The sequence below is a fragment of the Melanostigma gelatinosum genome (assembly GCF_949748355.1).
Source record: "Melanostigma gelatinosum genome assembly, chromosome: 4".
In the NCBI taxonomy this organism is placed as follows: Eukaryota; Metazoa; Chordata; class Actinopteri; order Perciformes; family Zoarcidae; genus Melanostigma; species Melanostigma gelatinosum.
This window is the reverse complement of record NC_136637.1, coordinates 18,705,944-18,729,606: the sequence shown is the minus strand read 5'-3', so window position 1 is coordinate 18,729,606 and position 23,663 is coordinate 18,705,944. Positions and strand designations below refer to the sequence as shown.

Genomic DNA, 23,663 nt, shown 5'->3' with positions numbered 1-23,663 from the left:
ACTCCAGCTCGGCACTCTGGGAGTGGACCCTGGCAGCGCTTCTCACCGGAGCCGTGACCTCTCTCTCCTTCCCTCCCTCACCAGCCCCCGCCTCCTTTGACCTTTCCACTCTGCCCTCGGCGGGTTCAGGGTGGACCGGCAGCGGCCGGGTGGATTTATGGCCCGCGCCACGGCGTGGTCGAACATGCCAGGATTTCTCACGCAGACCGAGAGGCACGGCAATTACAACGTTAGCCAGTAATTGAAGCATAATGAAGACGGATGGGTTCAGCGGCGAGGTCGCATCGCGGACTAATGCACAACATTTAGTTCTGAGTGTAGCGAGCTAATTGCTGGGACGCAACAGGTGAAGTGGGCGGAAAAGAGGACGGCCATCACAGCACTGCGAGCGGTAAACATGGGAACCATCTGCAGCTGCCATCAGTGCACGCAACAAGGAAAAAACATGAAAACCGGAGCGCACTGATCGACTACATTAACCGGCTGCTGATTAATGTGGTGGCAGAGTTGGATGCCAAATTCAGCAGATTAGGGTGGGCTGTCAATGTGGATTTTTATTCTTTTTTATTTAAAAGGCTACAGGATCTTGCTTTTTCTTTTTTTCTTCCAAAGATGAACTTTTGGAGCAGCTGTTAACTACACAGCTGAGTAAACCGATTCTGGTTACTTACAAGTTTAAACACGTTCATGCGTCTATCAAAACGGGGCCACTTCTGATGGAAATACTACATTTAAGACATCTCGATGACGTATACCTGTTGTTTTAATTTCAGTGACTAGTTTTGGTTTGGGTTTTTTATCGCGCAATACAAGTAAACAGCATGAAAATCAACAAATACTAAATTAAACAGCACTCATTTCAGTGACTATAATCAACATGTACAGTAGCAGGTAAGCAATACATCCTTTCCATACAGAAATGGTAGTTAACAGTTAAAGTGTGTACTTTCAACTAGAATCTGGATTAGTCTGTTTAAATCAGGAAACTCAATTTCTGGCCATCTACAGACCGACCGTCCAGATCTTCAACCAAACACAGCCCATTGTGGGTTTGTTTAGCTACTCAGCGGTCATGAGGGCATCGTGCTCCCTAAAAGAAGTGCCACCAACGCTTTTGTCGAACTAAAGCCAACGCTACGAAAACAGCCCCCAAAATCCCCCTCATGCTCGGAAAAAGGATCTCGTGAGCAGCGGTTGTGAAAATAGACAAGAACGAGACACGGATAACATGTTAATAAGCTCTAGTCCGTTCACAGCGAGCTGTATGAAACACAATAAGTCAGGATTTTGTCCTAAATCTTCGCTCAAACCGGCCATAATCTCTTCATAACTCGGGAGTAATGCCCAGTAATGTGAACAAGGGACGAGTCTTGGAGTCTCTCCTCCGTGAGTAAATATACAACAACCTGGGAGCCCGCGGTTCTCATATCTGACCCGACTGAACACACTAACAGTCAAACACAGGACCATCTGTGGATCTCTGGGAGGACATCGATGCCTTATTGGCTTCCCGTGAGCGAGTAAGCCGCGGCCATACCCCGCCCAGAGGAAGCATGGGAGTGGGCGGGTTGGGGATTCAAGAGGATCTGGTTCTGCCTGAAACCACCGGTGGTCTCCACAGCGAGCTCATTATGTGAGATTACGCACACTTTCTGCTTATTAATCAGTTTCCTTTCATCAACTTAGGTGAGGTGGGAGATAAAGAAAAGTCAGTAAACAAGGTGCAGAAACGCATACTGCACAAAGTGGACCGGTTCAGCGTGTGTTTAAACCAAGCGATCCGAGTTAATGTGAATAAATATCCAGTGAGCTGCTCGGAGGTTTCCTCATATCCTGCACTAGCCCACACACACACACACACACACACACACACGGTATGCTCCACCCCCATAAAGGGCCCCCGTGGCTACTGTAACAGTGTTAAACCATTCCTGTAGCTGTCGTGAGAGCCAGTGAAATCCCTCCATCAACAATGGCCTTTGTTTCTGTGTCCAGGAGGTATTTTTAAAAAAAAACATGGCGCCTGGGCTCGTTTGTCAGAACCGATATTGTTGTCGCTCTAAAACTCCCCCCCCCCCCCCTGCTCTCGGAGACTCTGGGCGTACTCTCAGAGTGGCTTTGCCAAAGCTTGTACAATTGCTCGGCGAAATAGTGCAAATGCGGTCCGAACAACTCTCCAGTGTGTTTTTTCGGCGAAAGCTGCCAGCGTGTTCCTCCGACAGTGACCCACTGTGTTTAACACGGCGCTGCCTGCCAAGGGTCACTTTCCATTTTGGCTCTCGGGCACCGACGCTCAAACCGACGACAGCGTGAGGAGAGAGGAGAGGAGAGAGGAGAGAGGAGAGAGGAGAGGAGAGAGGAGAGAGAGAGGAGAGAGGGGAGAGAGAGAGGAGAGAGAGGAGAGGAGAGAGGAGAGAGAGGAGAGAGAGGAGAGGAGAGAGGAGAGAGGAGAGAGAGGAGAGAGAGAGGAGAGAGGAGAGAGGAGAGAGAGGAGAGAGAGGAAGAGAGAGAGGCTGGGCATCTGCTGCAGTTTAAGGCGGGAAACACCCTTCCTCGGTGACAAATAGATGCCCACCTTAACCCCCCCCCCCCCCATCACCCTAATCAATAATTCATAAGTGACCTCATACGAATACAAACAAGCTTTGAGAATTTAATAAGCGCAGCTTTGTCCAGCGCAGCCAAACAGATGTTATGGGTCTAACAGCTCGCACTCAAAATATTCAAATCCATATTAGAAACTTTGCGCGTGAATTCAAACGTTGTGTCTCTGAGGATGTGGGAATGCGACACCCCGGGGTGTCAGTAGGCCGACACTGACGGCTCTATGTGTTTGCGAGAGCTCTTTCTCATGTCAAACTGAGCGCTTTCTCACAGCTCCCGTCTGCTTCTCTGGACGAGCTAATGCTCTCTCTGTCGCTTTGCGTCTACATCTGTCTTCTGCTGGCAGAGATGGCTGTTTGGAGCACAGCAGGAGGCCAATGAGAACTCGTCCTCTCAGGTCCGATTTCAATCTGCCTGAGCGTCAGACTGGCGTCTGAGAACAACAGAAGAGGAGGAGGAGGAGGAGGAGGAGATTCTGGTCTGTGGTCTGGGAATTTCAGGACACACGACTGGGATGTCAGAAGGAACCGGAGGACTGGAAACTGCTCATTTTGGGCTCAGCGGAGAGAGTGGGACAATGCCGGCCGAGACTGAGCGAGAGACATTCACACAGACAGGGAGAGAGGGAGAGAATCTGACTGAGGTGGATGATGATAGATAGCTTTCCATATAGGGCCCATCCAGTTTCCAGAGGCTAAAAACAAACATGGCAACCGAAGCAAATCGTTTTCGACGATTTGAACATGAAATGTGCTTTATTTAAGCCCTAAAACTCAACACAGCATTAAAGGATCATTCTGGTTTATTCCATGTTGGATCATATTTTCATGGTTTTGGGCATTTTCTCTTTTGGTTATGATAACAATAGACTCACCAAAGTAATTGCTGAGATAAGTCCACTGAGGCAACAAAACAACCACGAGCAGTCAGACAGGTTGTTAACAAGACAATAGTTTGGCCAGATTATCGAGAAACCTTTCGTAAAGTGAAAGTGACCGCACCCAAAATAAGATTAGGATCCGTCATTGCACAGCACGCACAGTGGGACAAAGTTAATTTTGGAAACTGCCGTTTGACAATAAAGAATCAACAGAAAACCCGCCGCAAGTCCACAACCACGCGTTTGTTTCGAACCGACTGATGCTGAATGGAGGCAGACCCCCCCCCCCCCCCATCAGTGGCAGCACCCACCCTTTTTCACTTCTGTTGCCAACTGGAGATATACTGTAAGGAGCAAAAAAAAGAAAAAAAAAAAAATGCAGTCAAAGGATGAGAAAGTGTGTGTTTCAATGTGTGTGTGTGTGTGTGTGTGTGTCTGGGATATGAATAATGTATGAGTGGCAGGTCTGATTGATGTGGGGTGTAGAGTTTCTAGGCCGCCAGCGGAGGGGCTGTGTGTCCGTGCCCAAAACCCCAACACACAGCACTGCTGACTTCAAAGGGTGTGGTCTGGACTCACTCATATACAAACACAAACTCTCTCACACACACACACACAGTTGCACAAACTCACTCACTCATTCAGCCACACAATTTCAACCACTCACATTGATGAACACACACACACACACACACACACACACACACACACACACACACACACACACACACACACACACACACACACACACACACACACACACACACACACACACACACACACACACACACACACACACACACACACACACACACACACACACACACACACACACGCTGGACTTCCTGTGCTCCCAAACAGAAACACACAGAGTGCTGTGTGCCGGACGGTGGGTCTGGGGTTTTGGGTGGAGGGAGGCCTGGCTTTCCACACCTGTGTTTGCAGCAGTAATTAAGGGCGCATGCTATTTTGGGGGGCGGCGAGCGTCTGTGCGCTCGCACACACACACTCTGCAGCACACAGAGAGAGCTCTCAGTTACTGGAGCGTGCACGTATAGGCTGGTGTTCGCTGCAGCGGTCGGAGAGTGTGAATGCCAGTGGAAAGCTCTAAATGGCCTGTAAATACAAACATATTGCCAGCTCCAGGCCATTTAAGAGCTCATCGCGGTCTGCCCACGCGGGCCTTCATGACGTGACGGACAGCAAACATGGAGCATTAGCTCAGAAAAGATGCTAAATCATGTGATCCACCCGTCTCGCGTTATTTCATCTTTTCCTTCTTATCCAAAAATTCCTAAAGGAGACCTAAACCATTGATACATTTATCCTACGAACAAGTATTGCCGCTTACACGTCTGTGCAATCGAACTCTATAGACACCTAAAGAACCATTTTGATCTCTGGAGAATAATCGACCTCACACAGATGAGTCCATAAGCTTTATCAGGCTGTGATTTCGCTCTAAATGGGATATATTGATTATCTAGAAAATGTAAAACACCTGTTTTTTGATATAATTATTCTGACAGTAAAAAAAACCCGTTAAAAACGTGAATCCAAAAAGTCATGTCAGATGCTGGGAATCTGATCTTCGTCAGCCTTTTTTTTCCAGCAGATAATCACACACCTCTCGCACAGCACAGCATCTATTCTCTTCTGGATGTCTAAATGTGCATCTGGTGTATTTTTGAAATCGTCCCACGTGGCCGGCAGCACATGACTTCCCGGCATGTCGCACCGGTCTGCAGCTCGACGTCTCGAGGAACAGAACAAGCGTGACGGGCCGCGTGACAGTCGGCAATCTGCGAGCTCTGTACTTTTGAGGTCGCGCTGGCTTCGGAAGGGCAACGAGGCAAGTTATTGCGTCGCGAGAAAGAAAGAAAGAAAGAAAAGAAAGTGTATGATTTGTGAAGACGAGGAGTAAACACATGCGGGGTGAAACGTGCTGATTCATTCTCTCTCTCTCCTCCTCGCTCCCTCGCAATCTCGTAAACACACGCGCACGGTAATTACGTCTCATTAGAGCGCTCGGGGCCTTCCATGTAGCGGCTGAACATGGCCACCGTATCTCCCCTCTGGCCCACAGACATAAACAAACACTTCAGCTGCCCCCCCCCCTCTCCAAAACGGAGAGCTAGGGATTCCCCTTCACTATGGTGCATGTGTCCACATCTCTCTCTCTCTCTCTCTCTCTCTCTCTACAGCGCCACCCACATCTTTTTCTTCTGCTCTTTCCTGTTCCCTAAAACAGACGGATAACTGAAAACAGCGAGAGGGAAGAAGGAGACGAGGGAGACAGAAGTCAGAGGGCCGCCTGCCTGCTGTGGGTCGGTAATGATATAATGAGAGGACTGCAGTGTTTAGCGAGCTGCTCTTTTTATAGCAAATGTCAAGACAAATGTGCAAGCGTTCACTTTGATCGGCTGAGCGTGCGCGGGACGGCTCGGCGGGACAGCTGACTCGGGCATTGTGAGGTGGGCAAAGGAGAGTGAGGGGGAAATGGAAGGAAAGGACGTGACTGGGAGGGGGGGAGGGGGGGGGATTAAAAAGGGAAAATGCAAAGAGAGTGGTGTCACTGAGGAAAAAGAGAGAGAGACAGCAGCGGGTCAGCGAGAGGTGACGGAAAGGTCAAATAAGGTGCAAAACCAGTAACTCTGGCGCAAGTTTAGAATGAAAACAAACTGCCTCCATCACTGCAGGTCACAGACGGGGCCTCCTCTCAGGTTACACACACACACACACACACACACACACACACACTGCCGTGGCCACTTAATTAAAAATGGGATCCCTGGCACTCCCTTAGAAAGTCCCACCTTCTGAAAGCAAACACACGGCTCTCCAACCAGGCTGTTTTAACAAGGATAGAGTTCAATACGAGCAGCGTGCACTGAAAGCCTCATTGTGGTGCAGAGAGGGGCTCCGAGCGCCGTGTCACTTCTCTCCTCATCCGTCAGACCAACACCTCGGCGCAGCGTTTCCTCACCAATTACCAAACAGAACTCCAACCTCGCTTGTGCATGTGCCCGACTGCACACAGGCCTGTTGGTTTCTATTTAAGTATTTTATATGCAGCATGCATGCATGTCTAAATATATGTACAAGTAGCACATCATTTGTTGCAGTGACATTTTGTCACAAATTAGCCACGAAGCTTATTGCAAACAGTGCAAACTGTGTGTGTTTGTGCGCGACACGGAGTGGTATGCCTGGTTTAAACCGAATCAGGACTGCTTTCTACCTGGGAGCTGTTTTTAAACTCTTGTAAAAAAACAACACTATCAGGCTGTTAAATGAGGTCGTTGTGCATCAGTAGGGAGCTCTGGAGATTGACCCAAATGGAAAGAAGTTTGACTTGTTTAACCTGTGACACTGCTGCAATTTACAACTGGATTGAAAAATCAATCAAGTTTATGGATTATAATAACATCATACAAATGATACGCCTGACAAATAGCCCCATAAAACACACCAAAAAAACAACCAAGTCACAAACAAAAATGAAAATATAGCAAATAAACATTGCTACAGGTGGGGGTAAAAAAGTGAATACATTACCTGCAAATGTAAAAAAAAGTAGCCTGTGTTCATATAACTGATCAGATGGGGAGGTGCTACCTATTCATCTGTAAAAAATGCTCCATTGAAGCATAACTTGGCTCAACATTATTAGTGAATGAAATCGAATTGTTGTTATTTATGTTTCTGTGGTAAAACAGACACCACAGACGACCCTTTGTAGGTCTATATAAACAGAGAGAACAATCAGTATATGTTGAATCCAAAGGTAATACAATGTGTCACACAAGCACAAGCAAACAATTACTTCCCAGATGTGCACATTGGGAGTTATTTATTCTTATAGACCAAGTAATAGCAATGCCCTTGTATAAGCACATGCACGCACACAGGCAGAGAAAGTGTGTCCACAGAGAGCCGGGTATCAAACGGGTCGGACAAAAAAATGTAATCGAGAGAGAGAGAGAGCGAGAGAGAGAGTGAGAGACGGCCAGAGAGTGAGAGAGAGACTGTGAGAGACCGTGACTGAGCTCCTGTGATATTTGGCTCGACTTCGACACTCTGCAGTCTGGACGGAGAATCTTCCCACGAGCCGCTCGACCGTCTGACAGGGCCAGAGACACAACGAGGAGCGAGAGAGAGAGAGAAGGTCACACACACATTCCAGTCCCAAAAAAAGTCAGGCCAGACTCCTCACACAATTTAAATAAGATGACCCCCCCCCCCCAACCCCTTGAAACATCCCTCTACTCCATCAGTCCTGTCTGCTAGACCACTGAAGGCTTCACTGCACTCCCTGATACTCCCTAAAATGTCACGACATGAGACTCAGCCTTTTTCTGCATCACAAACACACACGAGTAGAGACACACACACACACACACACACACACACACACACACACACACACACACACACACACACACACACACAGGCCTGGGAGGGATTATTACATGAGGGTGTCCTCTCACACTTGTGCTTCCCAATCAGGCAGTGTCTCAGCTTCACAGAGCAGCTGTGGACTCTCCACCTTCTGCTGCTCTCTGCCTGTTCAGTGCAAATCAGTTCCATTAAATCAAGCTCTGCCGGCATCGCTCGAAGGCCGGGTTTGGAAACAACACTCGGTACCAACTGAAATGGCCTAAAGAGCACCAAAAAGCTGCATCGATTGTCTCTTAAGTAACCTGTAACGGGAAAAAAGGGAATATTTTGTTTAGTAGGGGCTTGTGACACAACATGCACGGACAAATAATCAAGTTATTAGAAATATTGTTGAAAGTCCATGGCTCACAGTGTCCTCCCTAACACCCGCACTCACCGCCCCCAGCTGACACCCTCCCTCCTGCCCCGACCTGTTAAACCCCCCCCAGCAGGGTACTGAGCCCTCCCACCACCCGCCCCCTCTGGAGCCATCAGGCCATCCATTTCCCCTCCTGCTCCACTCCCTCTGTCCAGGTGGGAGGTATGACTCTCTGCTGTTCTCTGTGTGTGTGTGTGTGTGTGTGTGTGTGTGTGTGTGTGTGTGTGTGTGTGTGTGTGTGTGTCACCAACCGAACCTGTCAAACACAGCACTAAACAGCAGCACATCACAAGAGGCTGCACTGGGAAATAGACTACGGCCTTTGTTTTCCATTTTTAAACCACGACAACTGGAATAAGTCACATAAATGCCATTCTGTTAAATCAGTGCAGCATGCAAAAAAAAAAGCTGTCACAGAATCAGTCTGTGTGCTTTATTTACCTGTTTTTTTAATCAATATTCCCTAATTCTGAATCTTTAATAAACTATACACTGTGTGTATTTAGGCTGAGCTCCTATGGTTCAGGGTTAATACAGCATGTAACACTGATAGAAGGAAGACGTTTGAATTAATATTTCTGTTTAAAAACATGCACATACGCTTCAAAGTAAGGAACTTGGAGGGAAAAGAACTTGGGTTTGATATCAGCACCAAAACTATTTTACAAAATGAAGGAAACACTTTCGAAACGCCGGCTCAGATTGGGTTCTGGTTCTGGCACAAACAACGTAAAGATTTCCTAAAAGCACAAATCACAGATTTCCTGAGGAGAAACACAAAACTGTATTTAAAGATGTCAATGTGTCAAAGAAGCACAGTGTTCATTGTTATTAAGAGCCGTCATCGGCTCATATTCGGCTTCTCGCTTTTCAAAGCAAACGCACAAGAAGCAACAGTTGGCTCTCACGTCGCTCTCGTGCTGTCTTTGTATTGTTGTAGCCTGTTAGGGAGGTGGGGGTTGCATCTGAGAGGATGGAAATATGTTGCATATTTATCTATTTTGTTTATGACTTGGAAACAGGGAGACGTTTAAAAGGCTTGCCACAGAGTGCTGTATTCAAATCGACTTTGGCTTTGGGGTTTCCTCCCGTTTATGAATCGTGTGCACATTTTCATGGAGCATCTGCATCGTCTTATCAGTCTGTCAAACACAACCGTCGGGCCCGTCAATGTTCGTAAAGCTTTCTGCGGGACTCCGGGGTGCAAACTATCCTGCGGGCACCGTATGAAAGCAGAGGACTCTGGTTACACGAGGCGGCGAGGAGAAAGGAGAGAAAAACAGATCCGGAGGAGAAGAAGAAGAAGAAGAAGAAGAAGAAGAAGAAGCATCTGCTTTCATCCTCAACCCAGCAGGGGAGAGAGCTTTGGCCTGTCACTCTGAGACGGACAGCCAGCTGCTGCTCCACACACACACACACACACACACACACACACACACACACACACACACACACACACACGGGAAAATATACTGAATGTTCTGGGAGTAGCATTAAATCTAAGTCGCACAAACATTGATCTTGTTTCCACCATTATAAAGGACATATTCCTAATATTAAGTTCATACAAAAAAAGAAACAGGAACAGTAAAGGTTCTTTCCAACATGAAGGACTTTCAACCTTTCTTCTCTCCTTTAAAGATAACCCTCATACCAGAGCCAGCTGGACAGACGCTCTCTGGTTTGCGCTACAAAGGCAAAAACAAGCACCACCCGGGTGTTTTCCACTCCATCGGAGTCATTGGCATGCCTACTGCTAGTATATTATGATTCTTTGGTTCCAATTATTGAAGAATGATTTGCACTCGCCATCAGTACCGCAGTAAAACCTTATTGGAATCTGACACACATTTGCGTTGCAACTTCCAAAAGTCGTTCCCCAACTGGAGGAGGAAGTTTATTTTGCAGGTTCTTGATGTTTTATGGAGTGAAACAGCCTTGAAACAGGAAAATAAAGTCATTAGTTACGTCAAGTTGAATCACCTTGACATGCCTACTCTACTACTAAAGGGATAACAAGATAATAAGTTGTGTCTCAAAATCTCCATCACCAGATGCAAAAAAACGTAGATGTGCAAAAGTTTGTTTCAAAAGTTGAGATTGAAACTTTCGAACTTGAAAAGATATTTGCTCACATTCGGTTTCAATGACATTAAATGACCTTTTGTCCATCTGAAATTAAACCTGCATTTTGGTGCTCCGAGTGCATCTTTATTTTGCTTCTTCACGTAAAACTGCAAGTTGTTTTTTAGGGCACATTGCAGCAATCAAAGCCCGATGCAGCATCGTTTGTGGGTTTTAAACCAGCAGAAACATTGCAAAATTGAGTTCATTTGTAAAGAAAAAGACACGGCTTCCAGCCTCCAGTAACCCTTCTGTCATTCCCGTTACATTCTGACCGCGAAGTACCAGCGGACTAAGAATGCAATTAACAGAACGGGAACAGAGAATACCCCTGAATCTCACCCCAGAAGTGAGGACACCTCCTGGGTCAGGTTTCAGAGCTGCAAACCCGACCGTGGCCCCTTCACAACAGCAGTAACCCCAGAATGTCTGCTGTCATGTTATCTGCTCCTCTATCAGAAGAGGAGGGAGTCACTTTTACACAACCTTTCTCCATCTATCTTCCCCGCTGCTCTGAATGATCTGGACTGGAAATACCCTCAGTATTGCTGCTCTATGACTCCCCCCCGAGCCTCTTTCTCTGTCCCTCTGGTGCGATGCCACAGTAAATACTCACTCCACGTCTGGTGATTTAGGATTTGGACTCAGATGGGGCAAGAGTGCCTCCCTGGGGATCTATTTTAAGAGTCTCACCTAATTCATCAATCTTTTGGTTGTAGCTCACCTCCCACGCCTCTTTCCCGTGTGCTCAGCCAAGTGCAACTCTCTTCTGTCTACCTGTGTCTGTGTTCTGCCTTAGTTTGACAACAACCCAACTGTGTTTTAGTGCAAAACCTCGGCCCACGTGTGTGTGAGTCGACGGCCTACTATACGGTCAAATAAGCAAAAGGAGATCTGATGTGGAAATGAAATTAAAGTGAGTTACCACAAAATGAGTCGACCCAGACCTTCCCCTTTAAAAGAGGGTTCAGAGATGTCCTTTTTGAATGTCCTTTCTGTTTTCTTCCCATTTGTCTCTTGACTTTACCTCACCAGATCACCGGGACAGTAAACTACAGAGCTCGTTGTCTTCTTGATGCAAAACGCAACGACTTTTGGGTGCATGAGAACGTAATAGATGTAAACTGATACGTTCCTTTAAAAAAAAAGAAGTCTCTGCGCCTAAAGGATGTCCCTACTTTTATTACATGAAAATCAGAGAGATGATGAGCATCAACACTGTTATACATCATAAGAAATGTCTTTTGTTGAGCCCGTACTCCAAAGGACACGCTAGAGGCTCCATCAACAGATACCCTGTATCAGTCCGTTAACAGGCTGAACGTTTTTTTGTTATGCTGAGTCAACATTCTCTGTCAATGAACAATTTACACAACTCAATGTGTGTGTGTGTGTGTGTTCATGCATAAGGTTGCTGAAGGTTCAGTGTGGTTTTATTGCTCTGAGCCACAGGGGGGCAAACCCCAGTTTATTAAGCTGCAGCTGAGGCCATGGGTCGAATTTCACCTGCAATTAACGTCACAAAACCTCTCACACACACACACACACACACACACACACACACACACACACACACACACACACACACACACACACACACACACACACACACACACACACACACACACACACACACACACACACACACACACACACACACACACACAGCTGCTGCCGTTTACTCATCCTGCTTGTGTGGGATGCCAAGTCAACATGACGGGAGCTTCTGACACATTCTCTCTCTCACTAAATGATCTACACTCAGACTAACCCCCTGCAGAGTGCTCACGCACGCACACACACACGCACACACACACCGACACACACTGAACTCAAGAGATGACATTATGATTATGCAAGGGTGGGTGTGTTGTGGGGCAGCAGTGGTTGGGGGGGTGGGGGAGTTGAAGTCAGGAGGTTCTGGTGATGAAACCTAACGCGCCCTCTCCTCTGCCCTATTAGCTCTCATTTTAGCCGTTTACCACTCCAGCTGTTTATTAAAACGTTACAGAGCAGGCTAAGGTATTTACCAGCTCCCTGAATCACTGCTGTAAAGATCCAGGTATGCATACACACACACTCACGGCGACACACACACACACACACACACACACACAGTACAGGTACAAACAGCAGTGGGACAGCAAAGCGCTCTTGTGCTTTTAAACTCGTACTACTCATAGAAATCATAACATCGTTATGTTTATGTGATAATTGCTGATAAATGATATATTTAGCCAATGTGTTGATTTTTATTGTTGCTATCTTCTATAATTATAAACTATATCTTTGGGTTTTGGACTGTTGGTCTGACAAAACAAGACATTTGGAAGAAGACACTGACGACTCTAAAATTGACACGATGTGATTTATCTGGAAGAAAATCAAAAGCCTAAATTGATAATGAAAATAACGGTTGGTTAAAGCTAAAATGAATATTCTCCTTTTTTTGTTTTAACTAGCAAAACGAGCTAAAACCATCAAGGCTGTCAGGCTGAAACACCCCCCCCCCCCCCCCCCCAACACATCTGATCTCCACAGCAAAACCACCCAACGTCCATCAAGCCTCAGAATGTCTTTGAGAAAGTTAACGAGGCTTTCTGCACGCTGAGTCGCGATGGATGAGTCAACGAGCTGGAGGTGTAGACGTGCATGTCTCGTTTACTGTACCGAGTGCTGGAGCCTGACCCCCCCGCTGTCACCTCCAAGGCCAAAAACATGTGATGAATGGCCCCGCGCTCTCATCAATCATCTCTGATTGGCCCTGATCTGCTCTGTGATTGGCTAATTAGCCTCATCTGTAACCATTACTGCACAGAGAGGCAGCTGCGGCAGTAAAAAAAAAAAAAAAAAAAGGATTAGAAAAATAAAGGAGGTGAAAGAATTACACCATCAGGGCTGTCCTGTCACCTCTCTGCCTCCACACAATGCCAGGAATCAAGACAGCTCCCACCACACAGGGGCAACCACACACACACACACACACACACACACACACACACACACACACACACACACACACACACACACACACACACACACACACACACACACACACACACACACACACACACACACACACACACACACACACACCTTAAGACCGCTAGGAAACACCTTCCCAAGCCCATTTCACAGATAATTATATTTTGAAAATAAATATGCGAACAAGACAAGAGCGGTGAGGAGGGGTTGTCGGGACCTGTGTGTGTGTCAGCGGGTCAGTCACATCTCATCTGGCAACAGTTTCTGGTCCGCTATGCGGCAGCGAGAACAGCAACGCCAGCTCCAGTCGGAGGAAAAGTCAAGAGGGGAAATATCTGGTAACGAGAGCAAGAGGGAGCGACGCTTTGGTGGAGCGCTGGTCGGGTGACGCAGCTTTTCAGGAGGAGGGGAACAAAACATCTAAAAGTAAAAAAAAAAAAGGTTCAGAGGCGGGAGAGGAAACAGACAAAAGGACAGAGAAAGTAAGTCAGTAGAACGGAGAAGAGAGCGAGAGAGGGAGAGAGAGAGGGCCAAAACCACCAGGCTGACTCCTGCTCCCTCCCAGCCAGCCCTCTGCTCTGCACAGGAAATGGCTCTCTGCAGCCAGAAGGGGAGGAGGTGTAGGTGAGGGGGCTTCAAACAGCTGTACCCAGCATGGGCAGACTCAGACTGGGGGCATAGGCTGAGAGGAAGGAGGAGGGCCGTCCTTGGTAAAGATGGACAACCCTCTTTATCTGCTCTGATAGAGTCTTTAGTGAGTGACTGCTGTGGGGTTTCCTTTTCGCCACGGCATGCTCAGAAGCAGAAATCGGTTCATTATCGCCAAAATCCCATCAGCCGAACTGGATAACTCCAAAGCTTTGAGGAAAATGCGATCAGGAGGATTTAAATCATTCTATCTGCCGATTTTGTACTAAAGCGTTCAGCTCCTGGCATCTATTCCATAACACGATAATAATAATAATAATAAAAGGACTCCATTGAGAGTAGCTGGGCAGCTCCAGGTCTGTCTTGCCTGCCTGGGACGGACACCCGATACCCGGCTGAGACGATGCCCAGCCAGCCGCACGCCTTCAGACGTCGTTAGGGCAGACACACAGCACGCCCCTCCTGCCACCCGCAATCCATCCACGGCCAATTACAAGCAATTTCCCTGTCCTGGGTGGGGTGAGGAGAGGGAGCGAGCGAGAGTAAGAGAGGGAGGGAGGAAAAGCAGTTGTCAGCCTAAAGCAGACACACATGGTTCTGTTTACAAACTGCCAGTTGTTTGGCTTTGCCATGGTAACACAGTGCTGGACGCTGGACGGATATTTCAAAGTGAGATGGAGAGAGGCGGGGGGGGGGAGGAGAGGGTCGTGGTGACAGTCGCGGCCTTTGATGGTCTGCAGGGCGGGAGAGATGGCTCATTTCTGCATAATGTGCAAACGTCCCCACAAACACGCGTCTGTTTCCCCCCACACCCCACCCAACCCCATTTCCCCATCCTCCTCATCAGTTCCCCTCAGCACCTCCTCGGGCTTCTGTTTGGCTTCCCCGAAATCGGCCTTTTCCGAAACTGGAGACGCACGGCGAGGAGGTGCCTGATTCACCAGAGCTGGAATGTCGGCCGTTCCCACAGGAAACCTGGGGCGTCTCAAGCCAGGGTGCACTGGACAGGCGAGTGCACGCACGCACGCACACACACACACACACACAGTGACACAGGGTCGCATGAACAACATAGAAGCTCAAACAGCAAGCTGAATGTAACCCAAAAACTAGACTTTTACTTGTTGAATAATAAGAAGCAGCCTTGTTGTTTTACACGATAGTGTACTTTAAATTTCGCGATATTTCTCAAAATTGCAACATTACTGCACTACAGTTCCTAAGGCCATTAGGATGAGGAAGACAGCACCATTGATCATTTTTCCATTTACCTCTAAAATTTGATTTGTGTGTCTTCCACTCCGCCTTGAAGAGCCGCACCTTCCTGTCACCTCACATATGAACTGGACTTTTACTTCCAATATCTAATCGATACATAACAATAATACATATCATGCTCCATTTTGTCAGATGTGAATCAGTTTGTGTGACAGCAAAATATCCTCCGACAAACCGTCAGACGTCCTCCCACAGGAGCCAAATATAATTCAGTGTGGATATGATTGATCTGGTCTCGACGTATCAGGCGGTGACGCCGCTTTTCCACCGGGCTCCGCTCCGACGCAGTGACCCCCACACTGAGATCTGCAGTTAAAGCCAGGTTACCCGCCGTGACCTCCTCAGTCACTCCCGCTCCCATCCCGCCCCCCCCGCCACCATAACCTCCTAATAATAACACGGTCCGCGGTGAGGGGTCTGCTGTCAGACATGGCAACCCGTCGAGCCTTTCATCTCAACAGCCGCACACACGTGTTCCAACCGTAACCTATCTCACACTTTGACACACACACATGTAGGAATGTGCGTTTCCTTACACACACACACATATGGACAGGGGAAAAACACACAAACACACATATTCCGAAACACTGAACTCCGTCTGCTCCTGGACGTGGTGACCCCACTGTTTCCTTTCATCTCCCCACTCCCTTCTCTGCTTGCTGCTGGCACCATTACGTGAACACAAACACCATATTTCTGTCATCGTCCCCAGGACGCAGCGTTCCCTGAATATCTCTCTTTTCTTCTGCGGGCGTTCGGGGAATGGCGATGGGGGCCCTGAAGGGATCTGGGACATGGGTGAGTTGTGGGAAACCAGAGTGCAGTCTGTGGCCTCGCAGCATGGAGCCCCTCTCTCTCTCTCTCTCTCTCGCTCTCTCCTACCGCTCCCCCCCCCTTTCTTTCTCTATCTCCGTTTCTCTTTTGGCAGGGAATCACAGGAGGCTTCATGCAGATCGCACACTGCGGCCTCAAACGATCTGGGAAAACATGGCCCCGTTAAATGCTACGTGCACATCTGAACCCTGTTCAACTCTGCAGCGGCGCGCGCACAGTTTGTGTCTCTTTCTCTGGGACAGTGTGCGGTTATGGTTGTGTGTGTGTTTTACCTCCACGTAGTCTTTGGCGTGGCCCCAGTCCCTCTTGGAGTCCAGGTTGCCCAGGCTGAAGGTCTCCAGTAGGCCGAGGTGAATCTTTGCCACGGAGCGGCTGATCTTACGCGTCACAAAGTTCGAACCTAAAACACATAGATTGAAAACGCTTCGTTGGCACTTCATTCAATCACTGTTTACACGGAGTATAAATATTACAGCGGGTGAGCTCGGTCCAACACACACAAACACAGATCGGTCAGAAACGGAGAAACAAACGGAGGGCAGATAAGTGAAATCGAGGCCTCCTCGTGGAAGAGTTTAGAGATCCCTACCAGACTTCTACACACACACAGCCTTCCAAACCTCCTCTACTGCTCCAAATCCTCTTTACCCGAAGCAAAAAACTCAAATCGATTGGTTACCACCTCACATTTCAGCCACTAGATCCTTTTAGATTCCTTCTCTCTCATTTTCCTCTCTAATTCACTATTTCAAATGTCAAATCTGGGCTGGATGCCCGAGACAAATGTCAGAGCATCAGCCTGTCTGCACCAAAAAGAAAGCAACAGGAAACTGCCGCAGAGAAAAGAAAAAAAAAACCCACGACAACCAAACAGGACCACCCTGCTTCTGCCGGTGCGGCGCAGGCGTCCAGTCCAGAATCACCACATCTGCCAGATCGGCCCGGCGGAGCTCCCCGACACACGTGGCGGTATTATCTGCGGGAGAAGAAATGGGCTCCTAATGATCACCTCTGTGCCACTAGAAGGGTTAGAGACGTTTTTTGGGTGCTTCTGGCAGGAAACCCGAGGGCCGGTGTCAGGTTCTCTGTTCCTGCCGCGGGGGGAGCGATGCCGCAGAGAGCCTGTGAATAAATGCGCCAGTCCTCCAACCCAAACATTATAGCGTTATACTGATGGAAATCAACACTAAATATTAGGGTGTCATGTCTAATAATACCACCGCCTTAGTCGAAACAGCTTGTTAGAGCTTGAGGAGTTCAACTGTGGCTCGGCTCTTCTGTCTCGTGTTCAAAAGGCAAAATGGCAGATATGTGAATGTTTAATTTCAAAGGAAAGCATCAAAGAGTTGGTTATTTTTATCACACGCGTCATCTCTGCTGTACGTAAGTCTCCCACAACCTTGCGTGAACCTATTGGAGATGAATGTTGCCTTTTAGCTCCGCGCGCACATCCAGTCCATAATAGCGCGGCTCTGTCTCCACACTGTATCACTGTTGCCCTGACATGGAGCAGAGCCTCCATTTAGACACAGGAAAATCCCATGAACCCAATCATGCGAATGCACCAAATTTGTTGCAATTATTTCATAGGAAAGCGACAGCCCCGGGGGCAGGCTGAGCAAAAACAGAACCAGGGAAGGTTAGACGCGCTTATTTGAGAAAACGCAGCATGTTGTGAGTCGGTAGCGCGGTCACATGGCCCCCGTGTCGTCGCTGCTTTGTCGCCACGTTGAGCTGGAGTTTCATAAAGTTTAAAAGAGTCTTCAGACTTTCTCTGGATTCAAAATCCGACGTCCAAACCCCACTAGTATTCAGAGTTCTGTGACTTTCATGATGAAATAGCGCGTGTCTATAGAGCGTAGATAAACTGCGGATGGAAACCCCCTCCGATGTCAGACCTGTCCCGTCTTTGCATGATCGTCTCATCTGGCCCCCGGGGGGCCGTTCTCCAAGATGGCAGGTCATCTGTTCTGGCAGATACCACTGACTGTAGTCAAATGTTAAGCTGCACTTATTCATCTGCTACTGACACATGCATAATTGTCAGCTTTGCTCTCATCCACAGCAGACGGGCTCACCAGCCTGTGAGGGATATTTATTTGACATTCTCACGTCCTGAATCTGGTGCTCAAGTGATCGGGCAATCAGCCAACGGACAGATACTTAATCGACGACTATTTTTCAGGGGAACTCCGCAGATTCATGGGGAATGAATACGCAGCTAGAAACAGCTGAATGTGGTTTACGTGGAGGAACTTTGTTTGTCTCACAGGTTTATCTCATTGTGGGCATTTTAATGGAGAGCCTGTGTTACAATCTCTGGGTGTGAAGTTTTAAAGAAATGGGTTGAGGATCGAATGTAAAAATGCTATGGAGCTGCATTATGGGAGGTGAAGAGTGGTTTTTTTAAACCAGTCTCTTGTGAGTCTTGAACTTGATCGAAATGCAGTTTTGAATTTCTGGAATGCTTTTTAAACGTCAAATGAATTCTTTTATCAAGCAGAACAGTCTAACATGCAGGCTGCATCTTGACATCCACTTTCTGCTTCGCTTTTGTTTTCCATTATTTCTCGATTTTATTTCATTGTAAATTAAATATTTGGGGTTTTTTGATTATTGGACTGACGAGCATGTAATTCTATAATGTCACCTTGGGCTCTGGAAACTTGCAATAGACAATCCCCCTCATTGTTGTATACATTTTTTTGATCAAAAAAATGAATCAAAAAATAATCCAAGATATTAAACAAATAATTATAATTTCATTAGTTGCACCTCTCTCTACAGTATATTAGGACCCAGTGGGGCAAGGAAAGGTAACATGAGCCATGATTGGTCACAATCATGAATTGGAACGCAGGGGGTTCGATTTCAACCAACATCCAACGGAAAACTCAGGTTTGCAGGTTAAACACAGGTTGTCAAAACTCTGCGCGGCCGCGTCTGCTCTTGAAAATGTGGCAGAAGGATACAGTGTAGCACAGTACACCCAATGAGTAATAAAGTCCATTATTTCCCCCCGAGCACACCTGTAGTCTCCTTGCAAAGCTCACACCTATGTTTGGAGTGGCTCTGCTCCCTGCCCGCTCTAATTGGTGCGGTGTGGACCAGAGCGTGGGCCTAATGGACCGGCCCTGCCTGGCTGTGGACAAAGCCTTCTCTGTTACTGGCCCCGGGTGTTAATGTGTTTCCTTTACTGGCAGCGGCACCGCAGGACAGCCAGGCGAGGGGAGCCGGCGGGGGAGCTAACAGGAGGTTTTCGAGCCCAAACGGGGCATCGGTGGCCGTTTAACCTTGCCCGTGGCCCGGCGGAAAATGTCTAATAAAACTGCGGGCCGTGAAAAGTGAGCAGACAGCAAAACCCGTGCCAGAAATGGACACTCAATCTCTTTCTCTCTCTCTCACTCAACCGTTTCTTTTCTCTCTCTCTTTTTTTTTCCATCACTCCTTTTCATTTTTTGGCCAGAGAAGCGACAGGAAAAACGTAACACACGGGGTTCGTTGGCACAGCTGGGCTGAAATGTGGGGAGAAAAAAGGAGGAGGAGGAGGAGGAGGAGGGTAAGTGCGGAGATGTCTCCCATCCAAAGCCAGGCCATGTGGGCCCAGACAGGATGGGGACAGGAGCCGTCAGTTGGGGGGCTCGAGTGTAGGGGGGAGCCGGGGAGGGGACTGGGGGTTTGAGGGGGTTTTGGCCCGACTGGCGTTAGTTACTCAACAGATTCTGTTGTTAGAACCATGCTGCTACAGCAAGGTGACTTATGAAGTCTGTCTTCAAACTGTGTGACGGCCCAGCCCTCACTGTACGCACTCAAGACCTCCAGACGTCTGACTCACACACACATCTATATTACCGTCTGTGAGCGTATTTATGTGCGTTCACTAATTGAGATTCAACCGCGGCGTGATTTATTCAGATCACTCTTCTGCAACATTTATTTTGCAGACATAATGTGTGGTCATGGCTCAGCCGAACGGCTCATAAGCTCTGGAAAACCTGAAAAGATGGAGTTTATTCAAGACTTGAGTCACGTCAAACATTTATCACGTTGATCGTCGATGTTATATTTGCACGGGTAGAAGATCTACTTCCTTCCTAAGCCAAGTCTCCTGTTCCACTTTCAGACCTATGGCGTATGTTTTTCATTGCCACGTAAATCTGCTCCAAGGTGATTTGCAGGATATTACCAAGTTCTCCCTTTTCTTAATAAAGATGTGGAATGACTCGGTAAGCCAGACTGCTTTAATGAGCCACGTTCCCAAAATAGGACGGTGGATCGCCTACTTTTCTTTAAAAAAAAAGACTCGTTCCAGGTATTTTCCAGATACTTTGCGGTTGAGTCATTTCTGTCGTGAGCGTGTCTGAACTGGCCACGTTCTGAAGCTGGTAGAGAAAAAGAACAAAATAGCAACAGAGAACCCTGAGGTTACCTCAACACAAGGTTTAGACACCTGTTTTGGAATTCAACCAGAACTGCAAATCCCATAATCCCCCTCTGTCTTTGACCAATGGCACAGGGGAGTGAAAAGCATTTGTGGTAGAAGTGGAAAATGCAACCCTAATGTCCATCTCCACCCGCACACATTTCAGGTTTTAGGTCGACCCCGTAGCTCTGCATACATCTAAATGAGTGTGTACTCATCTCATACGCATCTCCTTTATCTATACCGGCTTATGAACCAAATACCTAACTTTCAAGAGTGATTCTCTGCAGGAGGAATCTTCCCGTCATCGGGGATTGGCCAAATTCCACCCAGGCCAAAGACCTGTCAGTGTCTGCCATCGCGGTTATTGCACAATTCCCTTTCCGACTGATCTCTGGAGCCTCGACGAAGGGAGAATATTTGCGTTGCATCCAAGAGAGGTCATGCGCTCAGCTCCGCCAACACAGCGTCTATTCACACCTGACAGACCGCTGCCCCCGTTCTGAGCCGACTCAACCGACAGGGAGGGTGCCGAGAGAAAGAAATGCCATGCGAGGAGGGCTGGAATGGGGCTGCAGGGTTGCGAAGACAAAGACGGTTGCGTTTTTTTTTTTTGTTGCGTTGTGATGCAACAAAAAAACTGATTGATGACACACGGTGTGCTAAGGTGTGGGGAAAGAAAGGCAGAGTGTGGAGAAAGAGAGAGGAGTCGATGATACATGTTTTTCTTGAGTTCGAAACACTGACAGCACCACCTCCACATCGCGGAACCGAGAGCGAATGAGTGGCATCGAAAACAAAGACATAATTGCATCTGGCAGCATCCTGTTGTGTGACTAAATCAGAGGTCTGCAGAGCGATATTTTGGGGTTTCAATTGGCCTATAAGAGGTACTGGCAAAGGTTGAGAAAGGCGACGGGGAGGCCTGAACTTGGTGTAATTAGTGCCGCTCAAAGCGAGCACTCAGTCAACAGGAGTCTTGGATACCATGGTGATCTGGGTCAACAAACACCGATTTCAGGGCGTCGATGGGGATGAGTAAAAGGTAGAAACCTAAACGACCACGTGATGGTCTGAAACCAAGACAGGCGGAGGCGGAGGGAAGCACCTTATTTTTTGGCCACGTGACACAATGCGGTGGAAAGTATGGAGAGAACTCAGTCGTCGGCTCCGCTTCGAGGTGTCAAGACTCCGCTCTTCACCTCGCCACAGTTCAGCTGATGTTTAGACTGCTCTCACTCAGCCTTTTCTCATCAACACCCGGCGAAGCGAAAGACCGAAAAACAAAGAAGCGTTCGCTCCGTGCAGAGTTGCTTCTTACGAGATCATTCCGAATAATATACTGTTATACCGTTATACCCCTCGACCCCCCCCCCTGACCGAGTGTTATACTGTTATACCCCTCGACCCCTCGACCCCCCCCTGGCCGAGTCGATCCTATTTGAAGATTTCCTGAGAAAATAACCTCTCCGATAAATGGAAAACATATCCGCTTGCAAATCTATCATGCGATCTGACCTTTTGGGCTGCGTCTCAACGAAAGCAGAAAGTTGAAGCCAAGGCATGTCGCGGCTCAGCGGCTGTATGTGTGTATGAGTATTCGCGGGGCAGCATTGACTTTGGCAGTGCTATTCTTGCTTCCCCAATGCTAACTGGTCTCCTCTCCTAACATAACAGTATATTGTTCTATACTGCCAAGCGTGAACCACAGAGCTCTCAGGGTGGAGAGATGGATGGGACTTCCCCAAATAAACTGGGGGGGATTAGCCGACAACTGGAGCTGGTCAGTAGCAGCACCGGTGGAAACGCGCGCAAAACATATTACTGGTCTGATTTACTACACAGACTTGGATCAACACACTGCTAAATAGCTATAAATGAAACTTTGGGTTTCGTCGTTTATCGTCAAAATTAGATTTTCGGGGACTTTGAGGTGCTTGCTGATATGATGACCAAATAAACATATGAACTGGTTATTTGCACAGGCTTCACTGCTGATCATGCCAAGAGACTGTGGAGTAATGCACCGTCTCATGTGTCGAAGCAATATGGAGTCTATTTCGCGCCCCTGCTAACGCTAATCCCCCTCTTCAGAGTCAATGTGAGGGTTATTTATTATGGCTAACGACTAAGCTAACCAGAGAGGAGCTTTGCCGCGGTGTGAACTGGCCGGCAGATGCGGGCTTCTGTTTGTTTTGCTTCATGCTGGATTTCCATCGGGATATTTTTTCTTCGCGGCCGTCCGATTCTGACCTTTTCGCTGCAGAACAATGGAGGCCGGCTGTTTATTGCTTGAACGGTCAGGTGTTTATGAGAACTGTAAGAGAAACCAGAAGGGCATTCCTGCTGGGATTAAGTCATCGTGGGCGCTCTGAGAGACAGAGCTCCTTGTTGAATCCTACAGACGGACGGTAAGTCTGAGGATGGAAACTGGTGTCAAGCGTCACTCCTCCGTCTACAGCCACCAGACCAGACCGCCCCGTGTGACACGCCACACCGCGCCACGGAGATGATTGGCCGGTATGTTGGTACGGTGACTTTGGCAGATGCCATTGGAGCAAAAAAAAAACGACCCCAGAAAGGCAAAACCTCTATTTCTTTCTCAAACACAGGCACACACACACACACAGCCACTGGCACCCTGGGACAATGACGTCACAGCTTTTCCTGTGTGTGGGAGGGGGGGGGGGCGAGAGAGTGGTGATGTCAGGGCCACCGACGCTGACATCATGGACTTCCTTCCCTCATTAGTGACTAATTATGCAGAGATGCAAGTGGTGCGTATAAGGAAAGGAGGGGCAGCACACAGACTATAAATAATCCTTTATCTCTCCCTGAGACAAGTGCGTTAACACTTCGTAGGAACACAGAACAGAGATGTTCAGAGTGTGGCTGAGAGCGGAGGAGACATCAGTTTTTTTAAGTGATGTCATTGGTTTCGGTGGGAAAAGTTGCCAAATCACGTGGGAATCAAAGAGAGTAGCCAGTAGCCAGTGAATTGATGGATTTTTTTGTTATTTTGTATATATCAGTGATATCTTATTGTGTGTTGTTGGTTCAGTTCT

The 23,663-nt window shown here is 47.8% G+C and overlaps 1 protein-coding gene across 1 annotated transcript in view; it reads right to left on the bottom strand.

Moving 5' to 3' along the window:
• gmds (GDP-mannose 4,6-dehydratase) overlaps positions 1-23,663 on the bottom strand; it is a 129,729-nt gene that overhangs the window by 61,481 nt on the left and 44,585 nt on the right. Inside the window, exon 7 of the mRNA XM_079267794.1 lies at positions 16,448-16,575. Coding sequence (XP_079123920.1) covers positions 16,448-16,575 — 128 coding nt within the window. The remainder of the gene's footprint in view (positions 1-16,447; positions 16,576-23,663) is intronic.